This window comes from Zootoca vivipara, chromosome 6 (genome assembly GCF_965207765.1).
Source record: "Zootoca vivipara chromosome 6, rZooViv2.hap1.1, whole genome shotgun sequence".
Classification (NCBI taxonomy): domain Eukaryota; kingdom Metazoa; phylum Chordata; class Lepidosauria; order Squamata; family Lacertidae; genus Zootoca; species Zootoca vivipara.
Window position 1 is genome coordinate 14909276 of NC_142589.1, and position 18494 is coordinate 14927769.

An 18494-nucleotide genomic window follows, 5' to 3' on the forward strand; every position below is an offset into this window, starting at 1 on the left:
ACCTGCCATCTTCTGCATGCAAAGCAGAGCTACAACCCTTCAAGGACATAACACTTAACAAAGGTTTGTCATCACAGAAGTATTTACTGTGTTTTTCAAGTGCATGCACTTGACAAAGTAATGTAAGGGGGCAGACATGTCTGTTTCTCTAAGGAGCTTTCCATCTCAACTGTTGGGGGTGGTTAAAAAAGGAACAAGCATTCACTTACGTTTAGGTAGCCTTTGCTTCACTAGAAAGGCATTCTCTTTCCCAGAGTGCCCACTTGGATTCTCCTCCTTCTATTCCTGATATTCGGTGGCACAGTGGTTCTGAATCTGAGGTTTCCTATAGCCCTGATTCTGAACCTGTTTCAGTCCAGACACCACATTTCCTTGAGGACAACATTCCGGGGGGCCACATACCAGCAGTGGGAAGGGCCAAAAGTGTGCAGATCAATTAATGCAAATTTCATCATTGCACAGTAGCCCAGTTTTTCTTCATACAAACCACCACACACTGTCCCTTTGTCCAGGCAAGCAAAAGGCAGTTCAAGGGCACATTTCAGCCAGGCAAAAACACCTGAGGAGGGTGCAAAGCCCCAGGGATGGGACGTGAGGTGGGGGAAGAGTCCTGAGGTCCTGACAGAGAAGCCTGGAGCCGCCCCCTGCACCAGGCCTGAGGTTCTCCACTCATCTCAACCATCGCATCTAGCAGGCATTGGTGGGCTTTTATAATAATAAATGTCCTGCCTTCTTCTTCATTCTCCAGGTGAGGGTCTGGCGGTATCTGAAAGGCAAAGAGGTTGTGACTCATGAGATCCTCCTGGAAGGTGGAAACAAAGTCATGATTGGTGGATTTGGGGATCCCTTGATCTGCGACAACCAAGTGTCTACAGGAGACACCCGGATTTTCTTCGTCAACCCTGCCCCGCACTATATGTGGCCTGCTCACAAGAACGAACTGATGCTCAACTCAAGCCTCATGAGGATTACACTGCGCAATTTGGAAGAGGTGGAGCACTGTGTGGAAGGTAGGTCTGTTGTTTTTGCTGTTCAGGCTTTGCCTAATGTGTGCAGATTTCAACCTGCCTGTCCTGCATGGCTAGATTTTGTGTATGCTGAAAGGTTTTGGTATGTTTGGGCAAATGCCCTCTGCAGTCTTGCATACCTCGGGCAAATAACTTGTTATTTCTACACCACGTTTGCTGCTTCGTATTGTTTTTTTTTCTGCTTTCGTTTGTCCGGGGTGGGTGGAGGAGTGCTGTGCTGGACATTGAAGATCCCTCCCAACCACTAGAAATCGCATTCAGCCACCTCATCAACGTCTGAGATCTCACCAGAGGTCTCTCACATTCTTTAAAGCATGATTTCACAATCACGAAGGACTAGGAACTTGATGTGTGTTCTTAAAAAAAAATCCCAACTTATGGAGGAAACTGCACATGGTACCGCATTTTGTGCTGCTGTGGTATATGACCCAATTACGGTGTCCCATGGGGCTGTGGTGTTATGAATGGTGATACTTTTGGCTCAGCTGGATTTTGCTTTCTGGGCCCTAAATCTTTTGATGGAATGGGAAGCAGTTCTGAGAGCGGCATCTGTAAATGGTTTTGCATCTCACTGGGCATTACCTGTAGTTGGAATCTTGACTTAGGAAGCAGGGCACAGGGTAAAATCGAATATGTTCCAGATTGGAGCGTAGGCTTTAAATGGAGCTTCCATGTTCAGAGGCAGTTTACCTCTCGCTAACACTTGCTTTGGAGGACGGGGTTTAAAAGAAGGGGTTGCTATTGTGTTTGTATACTTTTTCTTTCTTTCAGCCTCTGTTGGAAACAGGTTGCTGTAGATGAACCTTGTGTTCCAATTTGAATTTAGGAGCCTCGTTGTAGAAGGAAGCACACTTTTGCTCCTGTCTAGTTGACTGCTCCGATGTTTCATCTGATTATGAAAATAATATTGCTGGTATCCTAATGCTGTGTTATACAAACCTATGGTGCCGGCCGCATTTGGAATACTGTGTACTGTTCTGTTGGCCTCATCTCAAAAAGGATATTGCAGAGTTGGAAGAGGAACTGGAAGGATCAAGGGGCTAGAACAGGCATCCCCAAACTTCGGCCCTCCAGATGTTTTGGACTATAATTCCCATCATCCCTGACCACTGGTCCTGTTAGCTAGGAATCATGGGAGTTGTAGTCCAAAACATCTGGAGGGCTGCAGTTTGGGGATGCCTCGGCTAGACCAACTCCCCTATTAAGGAAGGTTGCAATTCTGGGGACTTTTTAGGCTGGAGAACAGGCGAGTAAGAGGAGACATGATAGAAGTACAGTGGTACCTCGTAAGACGAATGCCTCGCGCAACGGAAAACTCGCAAGACGAAAGCGTTTTGCGATGTTTTTGGTGACTCGCGAGACGAAGTTTTCTATGGCAGTGCTTCGCAAGATGAATTTTTTGCGGGTTTTTTTTTTGCCGCGGCAAACCGCGCTTCGCAAGACGGAATTATCGCAAGACGAAGCGACTCACGGAAGGAATTAATTTCGTCTTGCGAGGCATCACTGTATATAGAATTATGCATGGCATGGAACAGGAGGCAGGGATGGCCACTAACCTTAGATGGCTTAAGAGGATCAGACACATTCTTGGAGGAGAGGGCTATCGATGGCAACTAGCTATACTTTGCATCTACAACTGGAGGCGCTTCTGCTTCTGAAAACCTGTTGCTGGAAACCACAGGAGGAGGGGGAGCTCTTGTGTTCAAGTCCTGCTTGTGGGTTTCTCACAGGCATCTGTGAGAACAGGATGCTGGACTTGATGGGCCGTTGGCCTGATCCAGTAAGCTCTTCTTACGCTTTTATGATGTTCTTACTGGTAGGAGGTGGCCCCCAGTATGACCCATGATTAATCCAATGTCTCTTAGGAACATGTGGGCTTGCATTTCTGAAATGTACCTGACTTCATGCTTCGGCCCCAAAGGCTGTATTGATTTTTCTGTGTGAGTTTTGTTTTGTTTTTGCAAAGAAATCCACTTCTCGTGCAGAGCCCACAAATTCAGCCCAAGGAGCAGGTGAGCAAATAAGACAGAAGGCTGCTGGAATCTTGGTTGAGCCAGCAAATAAACATTCCAGTCAGTCTTTGCCTCGATACTCCTCTCTTTCTGGGGCCTCTGAAACAAACAAGAAAGAAGAGGGAGGGAGAAGCCTCCTAAAGACTTGAGGCTGAAATGAGCTTCTTGCCATTATTATTAGTGCTGCTACTAGAACATTTTTATCCCTCTCTTCCCAGGGTAGCTTACATACAATTTGTACCTTTTTTATTTTTTTAAAAATATATTTCTGCAACAATAATAAACTACAGTGGTAAAAAAAAAAAGCTGTACAATTAAATGTAAGACAGTCCCTGTGCTCTGGTTTACAATCCAAGAGATATGACACAAAAGGAGGAGGAGGAGGAGGGAAGAGAAATATCCAGGCCAGGCAACCAAAAGGCTCAGGGGCCAAATCTGATCTTTCAAGGGCTTCCATTATGTTTCTAAGGTATTAGAAGTTTGGGAAACTTTGGCATATGCATTTGATTTTTGAACTGGTGACTCTCTGGTTCAGAGCTGAGATTTCTAATGTTCTGCATCGGCTTCCCTCTTCTTTCCCTTCACTCATTTGAAAGGTCCTTTCCCCCTCACCCGACTTGACTAATCCCTCACCAATTTCCCATCAGGATGAGTGTCTCTTTATTTCCTTCCGATTGTTGGCTGCAAAGAAAGTTGAGTATTTTTTGTGTATGGCCTAAGTGCGTCTGACTCTCAAGTTGAGGTTTCTGTGGAAGGAAACGGAGATAAGAAAGAGGGGGCGGCGGGGACGGACAGACTGCCCTGTGAGGGCAAAATGTCGACATTCCTATATGCAGGGCGATCTCGGTTCATTCCTGGGGAATTGACTCAGCTGCAATTGTTGCTCTCTTAGTCATGTGGACCTTGGACCAAGCCAGAGAGCTTTGTGCATACCTGCCAAGTTGCTGTCAGAGAAATAAGGGAACGGGCCGGAAATAGCAGACCGGAAGTAGCGCTGCCGCAATTTTGGAACTGGGCGGAGCATGATCAGAAGTGACTTTTGATGCTGCTTTGCCCAGTTCCAAAATGGCCGCTGCGCCAGAAGTCGCACTGCAGCCATTTTGAAACTGGGCAGAGCATCATCAAAAGTCGCTTCTGAGCATGCTCCGCCCAGTTCCAAAATGGCCACCGCGCCAGAATAAACTGGGGAAAAACAAAAAACCCCGTTTTTTTCAGCTAGGAACAGCTAGAATCACGGGGATTTCCCGGGGAAAATGGGAGACTTGGCAGCTATGTTTGTGTCACTTGGGGTCAGGCATCTATCAAACTGGAGGTGCCTCATGTTCTGTCGCACCTGTGGGATACAGCTATGTGAGTGGTGAATTCAGAAATGTGGGGTCTCTTCATAGTGGCTACAGCCACACTCCCTTCTGTGATTGTTCAAGATTGGCTCCATTCAGCATAAAAGGGTGAGAAGATGACTTCTCAGTGGCTATAGGGCTCCCCTTTCATGCTGATGGGAGAGCATGCTGTAGAAATATAATCATCATTAATGCATGCATCTTAATTTAAACGTATAAATCTTTACAAGTACGGTAATCCAGATAGAAATTTACATGAAGCTGACATTTATAAGAATTGTGTTCAAATGTAGCCAGGGCAGCGAGGTCCTGTTGCCTAATAGATGGTGTGTGTTCCTGGTTCCAGGCTCCAAGTGCAAGGCTTTCAAAATCCACTTCTGTTGTCCTGCCATTAATACCCATGCTGCAGGAATATAATTTAGAAGCCCATGGACACCTGTAGATATCAGTGGTTTTGCCAGTACAAATTTGACACTGAAAACAACTTCAGGCCAAAAGAATATATCAGTGGATATGCCCACATAATTTCCAAACATTGCACCTCTAGAATCTATCTGTATAAGACAGTGCAATCCAATTTTCTAAATCACTTCTGATCTTCCTTCCTAATCTCTGCTGCATCACAGTGAACCATGGTTTAGCATGATGTGCTCAATTCCATCCTGACCTCAGGCTTGGATGTTCCCCTCTCCCTTTCCAATGTGTCATTGAAGAAAAATTCGGAAGCTTTCACTTCTGTTGTTGGTTAACTGTGGCTTGTGCTATCAGAACCTGACAGACTGTGGTTAATCTTTAACTGTGGTTTGTCTGAAACGAGCCAACTTTAAACTGTGGACCTAGACATTAGATTTCAGCTGAAAACTAGGAGACTTTTTCTTGATGAATGAAAGCAGTTTCCTAGATGGGATGAGTAAGGAGGGTGACTCTCTGTTACTAGGGGGTCTTTAATCTGAGGCTGGACAGCAGTGTGCTGGGGAAACTCTGTCTCTATCCAGAGGTCAGACTAGATTGCCTGCAGGGGGTCCCTTCCAACTTTGATTATACCCCGGGTCAATCAGGATTCCTGCCCTACCTCATGATTAGAAACAAGCATCCAGATATCAGTACTTGTAGGGGAGAGGAGGAGGAAATGGTGGGAATAATTTAAACGAGGGCATACAGAATGCCATTTGATGTATAATCCAGTCTGCGGTAGGTCCTGCTGAAACCTTGGTTTTATTTTTACAGATCGCTCAATGTTACTGGGTTAACATCTGTCTCTACATGTAACATCGTCTTATTTGAACATCTTGAATACCTGAAGAAGGACTCTGTATAGGGCACTTAACCTGATCAAAGAAATATTACTTGTTTGATCTTTGCGAATTTTAATCAGCGACTTGATTAAATCTGCATAAATCTTGTATATCAATAAAAGTACAGTTTTGGAGCAAAGAGCCCCTATTCGTCTTTAGATGATGCATGCCTGTGTTGAGAAGAGGCATTCATTCTTTTCTGTGAACGAGGATGGGCGGATGCCTCTTTTAAATGCTATCTGCAGCATTTGTAGGTACGTAACAATTTATTTACCATTCCCAGAGTGGTGTACATACAATAAATTGAAGCAAGACTGCCCACTGGCTTACAATATAAAAATCACGACCCAAGAGGGAGAAAAGATGTGGAGGGAAGAGGGGAAAAGCCAAGATTCAGAAATAGTTGTTATAATGACTAACTGGCATAGAAACAGTTCCTGTTGGAGCTGGTCTTTTAGCATCACTGATGGAATGAACCCTGCTAATGGGCTTGGTAAGTTTTGGTGTTCTGGTCATGTGTGGTTCATATATTGGGGGGGGGGGGACACAGCCCCTGTTCTGATTGCTGCTCTTCTGTTTCGTGTCTTGATGTCTTGAACCGAGCTTTGCCTGGATATTTGCATGGACCTTCATATTTTCATAGGAGACCATCTTTCAGTTTCCCCTACCTAAAAGACAAGGGGAAATTTCCATTAAGGAAATCAGCCCTGGGTGCTCACTGGAAGGACAGATCCTGAAGCTGAGGCTCCAATACTTTGGCCACCTCATGAGAAGAGAAGACTCCCTGGAAAAGACACTGATGTTGGGAAAGATTGAGAGCACAAGGAGAAGGGGACGACAGAGGGCGAGATGGTTGGACAGTGTTCTCGAAGCTACGAACATGAGTTTGACCAAACTGTGGGAGGCAGTGGAAGACAGGAGTGCCTGGCGCGCTCTGGTCCATGGGGTCACGAAGAGCCGGACATGACTAAATGACTAAACAACAATGTGGTTACATAAGGAAGAGGGCATTTTTGGAGGTGGCACCCCAATTGTGGAATGCCCTCCCCAGCAATATTTGCTTTGTGCTGCCTACATTAAAGTCCTGATAGTGCCAAGTGAAGATCTTTTAATTTTCCTAAGCTTTCTAGATTTTAGCCCTTGGAGCGTATTATTTCTGCTGGGTTCTGAATAAGATGCTTATGTTCGTCTTTTGGCAAAATAGTGAACTGATAAAAATAAAATAACGCCTGCCCTCCACGTTGGCCATTTTTGCGAGAAGAACCTTTGACCCAAGAACTTCTGTGTTCTTGATTACTTCATCATACCCAGCCTTCAAGGAGGATAAAACATGGGGCCATTTTGTGCTTCCAACAACCCTGTGAGGTTGGCCAGGTTGAGAGTTCATAACTAGCATAGAGCACCATGGCCAGTTGGGGTCTTGGTACCCTATCCATCCTATCATCTTTTTAAAATTTATTTTATTTATTTCACAGAATTCATAGGACACTCGATTGTAGAAAACAACAAACAAACCTCTTAAGTGGTTTACAAAAAGAATAAAGCAATGAAGTTATCCATAAAAGATATTTTTATATACAACTTATTTAAAACATTCAGTCGATGATAAACTAAAAACCTGATTAAAACACATTTCAGCATTCTGTGTGTGTGGATAAGCTTGCCTAAATGAAAATGTTCTCAGCAAGCGCCGAAAAGAGTTCAGTGAAGGTGCCTGCCTGATGTCAGTAGGCAGGGAGTTCCAAAGTGTGGGTGCTGCCAGACTTACAATTTCCACAGGTATTATGTGGCACCTGCAATCCAGCTGCACAGGTAAACTGGCCACAAGCTGTTAAGGGCTCTATGGACTGACAAGAACACCTTGAGCTTTTAGAACAGCCTTCCCCAGCTGCACTGACTGGGGCCGATGGGAATTGTAGTCGAAAACATCAGGAGGGCACCAGGTTGGAGAAGCCTGCCTTGTGACTTGTCTGCATGATGAGTTTGTGTGTATGTTTCCACTTTTATTTATTTGCTCTCTTCCTGCCTGTTCTTTATTACTTTCCATCCTCCTTTTCTTCCTTCTCTCCCCTTGCACAGGCTCCCTCTTAATACTGAGAGGCTTTGTTCTTGTAAAGCAGCCCGTGCAAAATTCCCTTTTCAGAGTCCTTAAAAGAGCTTGTAAGAGTCTCCTGGAGGGTGGCTCTGAGCAAGGAAATCGCTGGCATGGAGGCCGGCGGTTGGTGAATCCGGGGTCCTGTTCTTTCCCATGCTCCTGCCCTTGAGCGCAGCATCTCTCTCTCTGGAAAACCTCCTGCTTTTCTCTATATTAATCCTTCCTTGGCCTTTTTTGTGGCGGTGTTCCTCCCCTCCCCCCCCCACGATCCTTTTGGAGGCCTTGTTTCCTTAAAATGTGGGGTTCTGTTGTTCTTTTTGGCGTGAACGGGCTTCCAGGGCTTCCACTGCATCTTCGAAAGAGGCTGAGAAAGTTCCTCCAACAGCTGTGAAAAAATGGTAGCTTAGCTATGAGGAACTCCTGCTGCTCAGATTATTATGGGTGGATGTTTTGGGGGTGGGGAGGGGGCTTAAATATCTGTGGAGGCTTCAGGGGGCTACTGGATGCATGCCTGCTGCATGATATATATTAGAATATTTGCCCTCCTCAAAAAAACCTCCCATCTGTCTAAATTAAACTGGAAAGATTTATTTTTCAATTCGGAAAGTTGTGTGTTTGTTTTCTTTCAGAATAATAGGCAGGTGTGCTCTCTGCAACTGAATGATTCCTTGCAACTGAAATAACCGTCTATGGCCCTCCAGACCTCTCTATCTGGCCCTTGGAATGCTCCCCGCACCACAGCCCTCACCAACCCTGCTTTACACCTCCCTTGAGTGTTTTTGCCTATCTGGACTATTCCCTTGATCTCTGATCATGTATGTAGAAAATAGCCTAGTGCACAAAGGTAAAATTTGCATTTATTCTCCCCACCTACTTGGGCCTTTGGCCGTGCCCACCACAAGTCTGCAGCCCCTGGAAGGTTGCTGAGGAGGAGATATAGCCCTCAGGCTGAAAGGGGTTCTCCACCTCTCTGTGAGACCAATACCAAAACAAAGCAGGAAATCAGTATATAGCACTGAGCGGGTGAGGCTAGTACCTTCTCTCTCTGATCTACTTGGTTTTACTTGCAGGGATTGGTCTATTTTATTTCACGCGACTGCATGCATCTGACACCCCTACGGTCTGCAAAGTGGTGTCATATAATATCATCCAAGAATTGTAGAGTTGGAAGGGACCACAAGGGCCATCTAGTGCAGGAATCTTTTGCCCAACGTGGCAAACCCACAACCCTGAGATTAAGAGTCTCATGCTCTATCTACTGAGCCATCGTGTTTGTTGTTGTCCACCTAAGACTTTACCACTTTGTTCCACAGCTTGCCTTATTAATGGGCCCATTGGCCACTATGACCAGAGACTGTGGCAGCTGGATGCAGAGTGGGGTTGCGTTTTAATCTTGCGTAGGAGGAAATTTGTTGCCTCTTGCTGTTGCCTCCTACCCATTGCACATGGAATTTTCTTCTTCCTCTGTGTGGGATCAGTAAAGACAACTTCTCTAGTTAATGACCCAGATGTCTTTTTTATTTTTTAAACTCTTCTGTTTCCATTTCTTCTTCTCCCACCCCTCCTGCCCCGCAAGCCCCCACTCCCACTCCCAACCGTTCTTGCTCTGGTAGCCTGATGCATTTTTGTCAGGCTATTTGGCCTGTGGCCCATGAACTACTTCTGTTTTGAGAAGAAACATGTAATGTTAACAATTGGCTTGGCCAGTGCCTTGGGGTCACTATTGAAGATCTTGGCAACATCCGGCCCTCCTTTTCAGAATCTCAACTCCTTTTATTTTATTTTTTATGTGGGTCGGGGGCTGTACGAGGACTTTGAGCTTAATGCAGTCTTCCCCAACTTGGTGCCCTCCAGATGTTTTGGACTGCAACTCCCATCAGCCACAGCACCATCTGAGTTGCTAGAGGGGTACAGTCTGGGACTCTCACGCACATGCAAGGTGACCATATCCGAAAAGCAAGGGGAACACCAACCTCCAACTTTCCTGTGCAGATTTTAGCGTCTGGAGTGAAAGAGAGAAACCCTGGTCTCACTCGAGCCTTAAACACTACACTTCTCTGGTAAATTCTGCAGTGGAACCTCGGTTTACGCCTACCTCCGATTACGGAAACCTCCGCTTATGAACGCCGCGGACCTGGAAATGTTTACATCCAGGTTCCGCGGCTTCTGATGCGCAGACGCGATAAGCGCAGCTCACGCAAGTGCAGAAGCGATCTGCGCAGCGTGCGCGTGCGCAAAAGCGCTCTATTGGCGCTTTGCGCACGCGCAGAAGCATGCCTTCGGCAAGCGAATGCCTCAGAGAGCAAACACCTCTGTGGAACGGATTGGGTTCGCAAACCGAGGTACCACTGTATTTTGATATGTTCAACCTGGAATGTTTTGAGTTTTCTTTTAATTATTATTCCCGCTTACTTCCCGGATTGCCTTACCCCACTTGAACGCTATGATCTGCAGAACTGACATTGTTACAAGTGTCACATATTACTGATTCAGGACTTGTAAGAAACAATATTAGTGTGGTAGAACCTACACTTTGGAACTCTCTGCCTACTGATGCCACATTTTGTTTAGGCAAGCCTATATCGATGTGTACAATGTTGGCATGTGTTTTAATCTCTTTTTAGCTTCCTATTGATTTCTATTATCTTTTGAATGTTTAAAATACCTTTTATTGATAATTTTAGTGCTTGCATTTTTTAATTTTTAATTTTTGCAAACCGCTTGGAGGTTTTATTGCAATTGAGTGGCACGTAAATTTTGCTAAATACCAAGACATTCGGCCGAAGATTGCCTTCCTCTTCCACCTCCAGCCTATGTCCTCTTTACTATGCACTGCTATCCTAAAGTCCCTGGAGAAACCAGGCACCTCCACAGAGCTTGCCTGGGCTTGCCTTTTTCCTTCACAGCCTTGTCCTGAAGTGTGAGTTCGGCTTTGGCGTGTTTACCTTTGCTATATGTTCTGTATGCATCTGTGTTTAAAAACCCACATTCCTTGAAGATGACTCCCAGGGACACCCAGGAACAAATTTGAGGGGAGGACCCTTCTCCAAGCAAAAGGGTCTCGGAGAATCCATTTTGTTCTCTTTTCAGCTGGCACATCACACTTCCTCTCCTCCCTCATCAAAATTGCCTCTCTTTTTAATTTTTCTATATATTTGCCTCTTCAGCTATACACTGAGCCACTCTCTTTGATTAGCGAGGAAATACGATTCGAGACGCTTCAATTATTTATGCCCAATTTGGTTAATTCCCTGAGCGGGCTCTTTTGACGCCAAACTACAAAGTCAGTTAATACCCCCCCCCCCAAAAGAAAAAAACCTAAAAGAGCATGTGGAAGGCAGTGTTTCTGCCCTTCCCCTCTTCAATAAATGTTCACTTTTCTCACTTTCCCCCTTCCCGAAATTCAGTTTTACCCCCTGTTGACTTTAAAATCTAGCAAAGTTTGAACATGAGCTCAACAGGGACCTCATTGCTATTTTCCAGTCTACATGGCAAAAGTTTTGCATAAGATTTTTTCCCCCACAGTGATATTCATCAAGCTGATGGAGCGATAATTGTAGGCTTGGCTTTCATTCCCACCCCCCCTTGTAAATGGAGATGATGATGAACCCCAGCCTTTGAGGGGTGGGTGGAGGAACACCCAGTGGAATGAAGGGGAGTAAAACACACACACACCTCAAAATATAGACACCTGTTAATCAAGGTGTATTGTTCAGAAAGGTCAGTTGAAATGGCATTTTCTGGTGGTGCCTTATTATCTCGGAGGGAAAGTGTGATACATTCTTAATGTCACAATGTGACGCAAATGACTATGGTTCAAGCATATTAAAGTTTCTCATTAGGATTAAGACTAGCATTTAGGTTAAGTTACGGAAGGCTCTTTCTTGACAGTTTCAGAACCCTGGGCAAGTTCTTGCTACAGACACGGCCGCCATTTTGATTGTTAAGACCCTCTCGGGCACAGTCTCATCCAGGCCACCAGTAAGAACACTACCTTCAGCAAGGTGGCGACCTCGCTTGCTTTCAGATTGTACCCTGAGACCAAGTTGTTCTGTAGCGTTTCAATAGGTAGCTGACACCACTGGGTTATTGGCATCTGTCTGTCTCAAGAAACAATGGAGTGTGCTTCCTGGGGTGAAGTCAAACCACTGTGTTAGCAGCACCAAAACGACCTGCCCCTGGGTGCAACCCTGGGCAGTATGTATGGAGGCCCTGGGCTGCCCAGACGACAAGACCCACCCTCCACCCCGGCGGTCCAAAGGAAGACAGAGCAATATATTTGGCACCAGCTTGGCTGCAGGAGTTGCTTGAAGGAGGCATTCAAGGCGCCATCCAACCATCTTAGGGACTGTTGTAGGGTTTCCTCCTTAGCCTTTTCTTCTTAAGAAATCCCACAAGGTAGCTGAGGCTTAGGATAAGTTTTCCTTTTCCTCGTTGACCTTCTCCTTCCCAGCTGCCCCTCAGTACAGCACAGGCAGAAACTGCCTTCTTGACCATTGGACCCACTACTGTATTGGTCTTATCCGCTCGAGCCTGTTTTCACAGTCCGTAATTCACCAAGGGTTGGAGACCCGTTGGCTATAATCACCTGGCTCTTGGTCACTGTGGACAATGGGCCTTGTAGACCAACATCATCCAGGGACCCAAAATCGGAGAATAGGACTGAGAGATAGGTTTATCAGCTCGGTAAGAACTAGGTTCTCTATAGGTGTAGGTTTTGGAACCTCATATCGAAAAACTAGATGCAACCCTCCAGGTCCCTCTGAGGCCTTCAGGACTCCCCCCAGACCACACCTAAATGCTGAATAAGGATTTTGAGGGGTGGGTGGGATGGGGGAGGAGATTTAAGTCAGATCTGGGGATGCCTGGTTTACTTTAAACCAGGATGGCCCAACTTTTCATACCAAGTGGGCCACAAGAGTACTTTGACGTACAGCTCGAGGGCTGCACACTGCCTTGTTGCGTGGCGGGCAGGAGCGAGCCTTCCTAAAGCTGGCTAAGTGAGATGTTGGACTTTGGCAAGGAGGCATGGGGCTTTGACAGGGTCCTAAAGCCCTTGCACCTCCTTCCCAAAGCTGGGAAAGCCCTAGCTAGGCTTTGGGAAGGAGGACCCTGTCAGAGCCCTCACACCACCTTCCCAAAGCCCAGCACGCTTACCTGGCTTTGGGAAGGCGGGGTGGGTAGGTGATCAAATGTTGAGGGCCACCAAAAAAGGCCTTGAGGGCCACATGTGTTGGACCACCCTGCCTTAAACCCTTTCCTTCTAGCTTCCTTCATTTCTCACACTCTACCTTCTTTTCATCCTCTTCCTCCTTCCCTCTGTTCTGCTATGGCATTGCGGCTCTAAATATTCCTACAAGACTTGCGGTAAATTCATTCCCATCTAATATTAGTCTACCTCTGCCTGGACTCCCCCCCCCCTCTTTATTTTTGGCAGAGGATGTTAATTAGCCGAAAGTGATCCAGAGGACTGGCTGTGCCTTTGCCTATTTTGATTTGTGGCTGATTTTATTGTGTCTGTGTGCGTTTATGTCTGTCTGTCGCAGGGTGGGGGTGCAGAGGCATAAAGAAGCAGAGTTTGGGGGGGGGTGTTGTCTGAGCGTTGTTCTTTCCTGCCAGCCTTGAGGGATTTTTGAGCTGCTTGACATTTCCCTTTCTTTATGGATGCCCATTGCAACCGTTTAGCACCCTGCATTAGGAACTGGTCCAAGCTAGCGGAGAGAACTCAACCATGTTAAAAGATCAAAGATACCTTGGTTAGCTGCTGGTAGCTCACATGGTTATCCTATAGAAAGGTACCCTTACAACTTGGCAGGGCTTGGTGCAACAGGGCAGTGGGACACTGCCTCACCTACCTCAGTCTGACCTCAGCCAGAAACCCACCTGCCTGCTTTCTTACTTGCAACCTGTCCAGGGTGTGGTCCTGGCTGTCAGCGTCCTCCTCTGTAGTCTCAGTTTTGCCCCTTGAAGAAGTCTGCAGATAAGAGGATGGAGGCATAACTAGCGTGAGTTTGCTCTGCCAGCCATTGGCCCTGGCTGATTGGTCTCCCCACCTTTCACCCAACACTATTCGTGCTCAGTTGGGATTTGTTCTTAGTTTTTAAATTAATTTATTAACAAGCAGCAGCAACAAAAGTTGCAAGCATAACAAAAAGAAAAGAAACGAGAGAGTCAGAAATGTAAATCACAAAGGGTCACAGCCTGGAAGGACAAAAAGCACAAAGAATGCAGAGCAGCTCCAAAGGGATGATAAGTATTAACTCTTGCCAAGGTTCCCTAGCTGAGTACACTGACTGGCAGCAGCGGCGCTTCGGGGGTTTCAGACAAGGGGCACCCACAGCTCTGGCAGCGTGGTGGGGAAGGGGCTTAAAGAGAAAACGCACACGAATCAAAAGTGTGTTTTGCTGGCAAACACGTGTGCTCTGAGCAAACCTAAACGGGGGCGTTTGGTTGGAAGCTATTAAAGGGAGCATCAAGGGGTGTGGATGGAGTTGTGCAAGTCAACTGGAGCTGTAAACACCCCACTTGGGATCTGTGTTCAGTCTGAAAACATAAGATTGCCGTGAGCAAGTGCATGCTGCTCTTAGATTTTGCGGGATTATTGTAGGGTTGTCTGTTTGCTCCTGCATGGTAGTTTCATACAGATGGAATGTGTATGGTGGTTTCTGTTGGTTGCCCTTGGTTTCCCCCTGTATTTTAAAGAATCACACAGGAAGCTGCCTAACATGAGCAATTGTCACCGGTCCATCTAGCTCAGCATTGGCTGCACTGACTGGCAGCAGGCCTCCGTGGTTTCAGGCATGAGCAATTTCCCAGCTCTGTTTGGAGATGCTGGGGATTGAACCCTGGGGCCTTTTTCAAGGAAAGCACATACTTCACCGCTATGCCATGACCGTTCTTATGAGTATGCTCTGCACACACATCCCTGACTGCAACCCTGGAGAGCTGCTGCCAGTCAGAGTAGACAACACTGAGCTTGTATTCTGTGTAAAACAGTTCCCTATGTCCCATTCTCTTCTGTTTTCAAAATAAAGTTTCTGCTGCCTATAGTAATAGAGTGGAGGGGGAAAAAAAAAACCACACGATCGAGCGTGTCTGTGTGTGTGGAGAACTCCCTAACGGTAGAAATGCTAATGATTTATTTTTCAGAGAAAGCCGAAGTGGGCAAAGGAGTTTTAAGCTGAGTTTTAAATTAGTCCCCCAGCCATTTTTCCTCCTCCCAAGCAAAAGGCAAACAGGTTCCTTAATATATTTCTCATGTTCTCTCCTCTCTTTCTGTCTCCTTTTGTTTTTGCTGGTGCTGAATTTCTTTCCTTTTTTAAAAAAGAAAATTTAAAAAGCAGCTGAGCGGGATCTCATTACAGGCAACACGATTAGCATATTGTTTAACTGGAGTGCCTAGTGCCCTACATCTTCAAAGCAGGGGAGTTGGGAGAAAATGACCCAAGAAACATCCAAAGCGATTAATAAAGCTCTACATACTGTATCTTGGCAAGATCATAAACACTGCGGAGGAAACAGTGGGCAGCTCTTGCAGGTGGGTGGGAAGGCGCTCTGGCCCTTTGCTTCCAGTGAGATCATTTGATTTAATTTCAGCCCTTCATCTGCTGGAACCAGCTTGGCTTTTTTTTTTTTAACACAGAAACTGTGCAGCAGACAGTTACTCAAAAGGAGCTGCATCAGCTAATGAAGGTAGAGCAGACACCCCCAAACTGCGGCCCTCCAGAAGTTTTGGCCTACAACTCCCATGATCCCTAGCTAACAGGACCAGTGGTCAGGGATGATGGGAATTGTAGTCCAAAACATCTGGAGGGCCGAAGTTTGGGGATGCCTGAGTTAGAGGGTTTTTGCCCCCCGCCAATGCTCTGGCCCTCAGGGTTGTAGCCACTGAGGGATGTAGGGATGTAAAATTTCCGGAAATTTTGAAGCCATGAGGAAAAACTGCCCCCCCCCCAATTTTGTTTTTGAAAAAAATCGAAAGAAAAAAAAACAGTGTGGAGTAGTTTTACAAATTGCGTGAAACACAGTGTAGTAGATAAAAGTATTATGCTTGCAATAAAACAGGTAACCACCCCCTTTCCCTCAAAAGCAACAAAAAAAGCAAGAAACCATCAACATAAAAAATAATCAGATTTGCCCCTTAGCACCAACAAATAAGCTCTATAGAAGGTCTACCCTTTGAGTAGTAGTGTTTTTTTTTAAAAAAAATCAAAACAGAAGACACAACATATACATGCAGTTTATTTATCTCATTTTCTGAACTACTGCTATCCTTTTGCATTTCTTCTTGCTCTTCTTCCTCTTTGTCATTTTTCACTTCTAAAAAACGGCTTTGGAAAAAAATGGGGGAGGGAAACCTGTCTCCCCCCCCCATTTTTCCCCGTTTCCCCCCAGGCCTTTCCATCTCTACTTGAGGACAGCCGGGGCAAATCATAAGGCAATTTTTTTTGCATACCAGGCACAGAGGTAACCAACATCCAGTTACTGAATAGTATGTTGCACTAAAGCTCAAACTCTGTTTGAAAGGAAAAGGAGTGTGTGTATTTTTTTAAATTTAATTTGTTATTATGTATTATAAACCGCATGATGGTAAGAGAGCTTTCTAAACAGTTTACAAACATATACAACAGAATATTAAAATATTAAAATGATGGATAAAAACAGGCACAGGAGTTGTGCTTGGCAGAGCGGCGGTGGCTCGAGCAGCGGCAGCAAACAGCTTGCTTCAATGAGGGGTTGCTGGAAATGCGCTCGGGTGGGACCCTCACTCGAGTATAAGCTGAGGGGCGCTTTTTCAGCATTAAAAAAATGTGTTGAAAAAGTCGGCTTGTACACGAGTATATACGGTATTTATTCAGTTGTAGTGGAGCAATGGATACAAGTTTTTCCTACTGTCCTGGGATTGGAAATTTGTGGTAATATCACAGATTTTATGGTCTGTTTTTTCAGTGTGCCTAAAATCCTTTGCTTATTAGAGGCTACCCCACATTTTGTTCAAAAATTGCTTTGCACAGGTAACTACCATAGAGTTATCTAAATTTTCAAAAGTAGGGGGTCCATGGCTTGGCTTTTGAAAAATAGGGGGTCCTCAGTAATGAGCTAATTGGAAACCACTGGCCTAACTCATTTCCCTATGTCCCTGAGTCTGATTAATGGTTGCTCTGTTTATTCTTGGCATAAATTTCCCTTTTTGTTTTGAAATTATCCCTGCCTCTCTCCAAGCCCTTCCCCACCCTATTTCTTCCCCCCCTCCCTCTCCCACAGTGTGTCTGGCTTCTTATATTTAAATATCTCCAGATCTCTTTTTGTATGAAGAGGTGATGCCCAGACCTGTGTCCAAAGGCAATATAGCATTCCACTCATAGCTGGGGAATGCATGTTCCGGAAAAGACGGTGCTCAGGGCCTGAGGGCCTGATCTTTGCAAAGGAGGGTGAGATTGGAAGAGAGAATATGGATGTTCCTGGGTTTTCCTGCCCAAGCCACCATTGGAGCAAAGGCACAGCTCAATTGGCACGGGTGGCATGGACTGGCACATACCTGCCAAATGTCTGGAGGAGGGGAAACTTTGCAGAGTGTGCATGAGTCTGCGCCAGGAAATTTTGGGTAGGCTTAACATAACATCAGAAGAGCGCTGCAGAGAGGATTTGGTCAAAAGGCCAGATCTAGTCCAGCTTCTTGTTCTCACCGTGGCCAACCAGATGCCTCAATGGGAAGCCTGCAAGCAAGGACACAAAATTACAGCACTTTCCCCTCCTGCAGGTTCCAGCAATTGTAGTATACTGCCTCTGAAGCATAGTGGGGAAACCTTTCCAGCCTGAGGGCCATATTCCCTTCAGATCAACCTTCTGGGGTGGGCAGGGCCAGAGGCAAAAGTGGGTGGAGCAATGAACATGGCATTATTTACCTTTGTACTGTAGGCTGGTTTCTAGATTCTCCCCTCCCCCTCCCCATCCTGTATCCTCCATTCAGGCAAGCGAGAGGCTTTGTGGGAATTGAAGGACACATTTCAGCAGAAAGAAACACTCCAGGAGGGAGTGCAAAGGAAGGCCAGTGAGCAGGGCAGGGGTTGTGGCCTGTGGAGAGTTTCAGGGCCTGAGAGAAAAGCCCTAAGCCCCACAAAGAATCTTGGGAACTGTAGCAGGGACAGATTTCAGTAATAACCCCCCCCCCACAATTCCCCCCCCACAATAATTCATTACCTGCATATCTACCCATATTGTTGGCATTCGTCTGCCTCAAGAGACAATGGAGTGCGCCTCCGAGGGTGAAGTCCAACTGCTGCATTAGCAGCACTGCAGTGGCCACCTCAGGGCAGAATTGGGAAGTTGGGAATCGTCTTACACGGCCAGTTGTCTTATACGCCAGAATAAACGGTACCACCAGTGGGAGCTAGGCCTAGAGCAGCTGTGGGGAGCATTTGGCCCTTCGTATGCTGCAGGACTACATCTCCCATCATCCCTGACCTTTGGGAGTTGTTCAGATGTACAGTATGCCCATCTAGAGCTCCTTGGAGGAAAGGTGGAACATGAAACAAACAAATGCCCAAGCATCTTGACAGACCAGACTTGATCCATCTTCCTTCCTTTCTTTTTTAGACTACATAAATGCAAGTAGCTGAGACTTAGTGCGCTCTCTCTCTCTCTCTCTCCCTTTCCTAAAGGGCCCTTGAAATCTCTCTCTCTTTCTCCCAGCGGGAGCTCCTTTCTTTAACCTGTTCTGGCAT

At 46.0% G+C, this 18494-nt stretch overlaps 1 protein-coding gene across 1 annotated transcript in view; it reads left to right on the forward strand.

The window, feature by feature from the left end:
* The window catches only part of AGRN (agrin), a 238378-nt gene that overhangs the window by 11551 nt on the left and 208333 nt on the right, over positions 1-18494 (forward strand). The window contains exon 2 of the mRNA XM_035118024.3: positions 749-1010. Within this exon, the coding sequence (XP_034973915.3) occupies positions 749-1010 (262 nt within the window). The remainder of the gene's footprint in view (positions 1-748; positions 1011-18494) is intronic.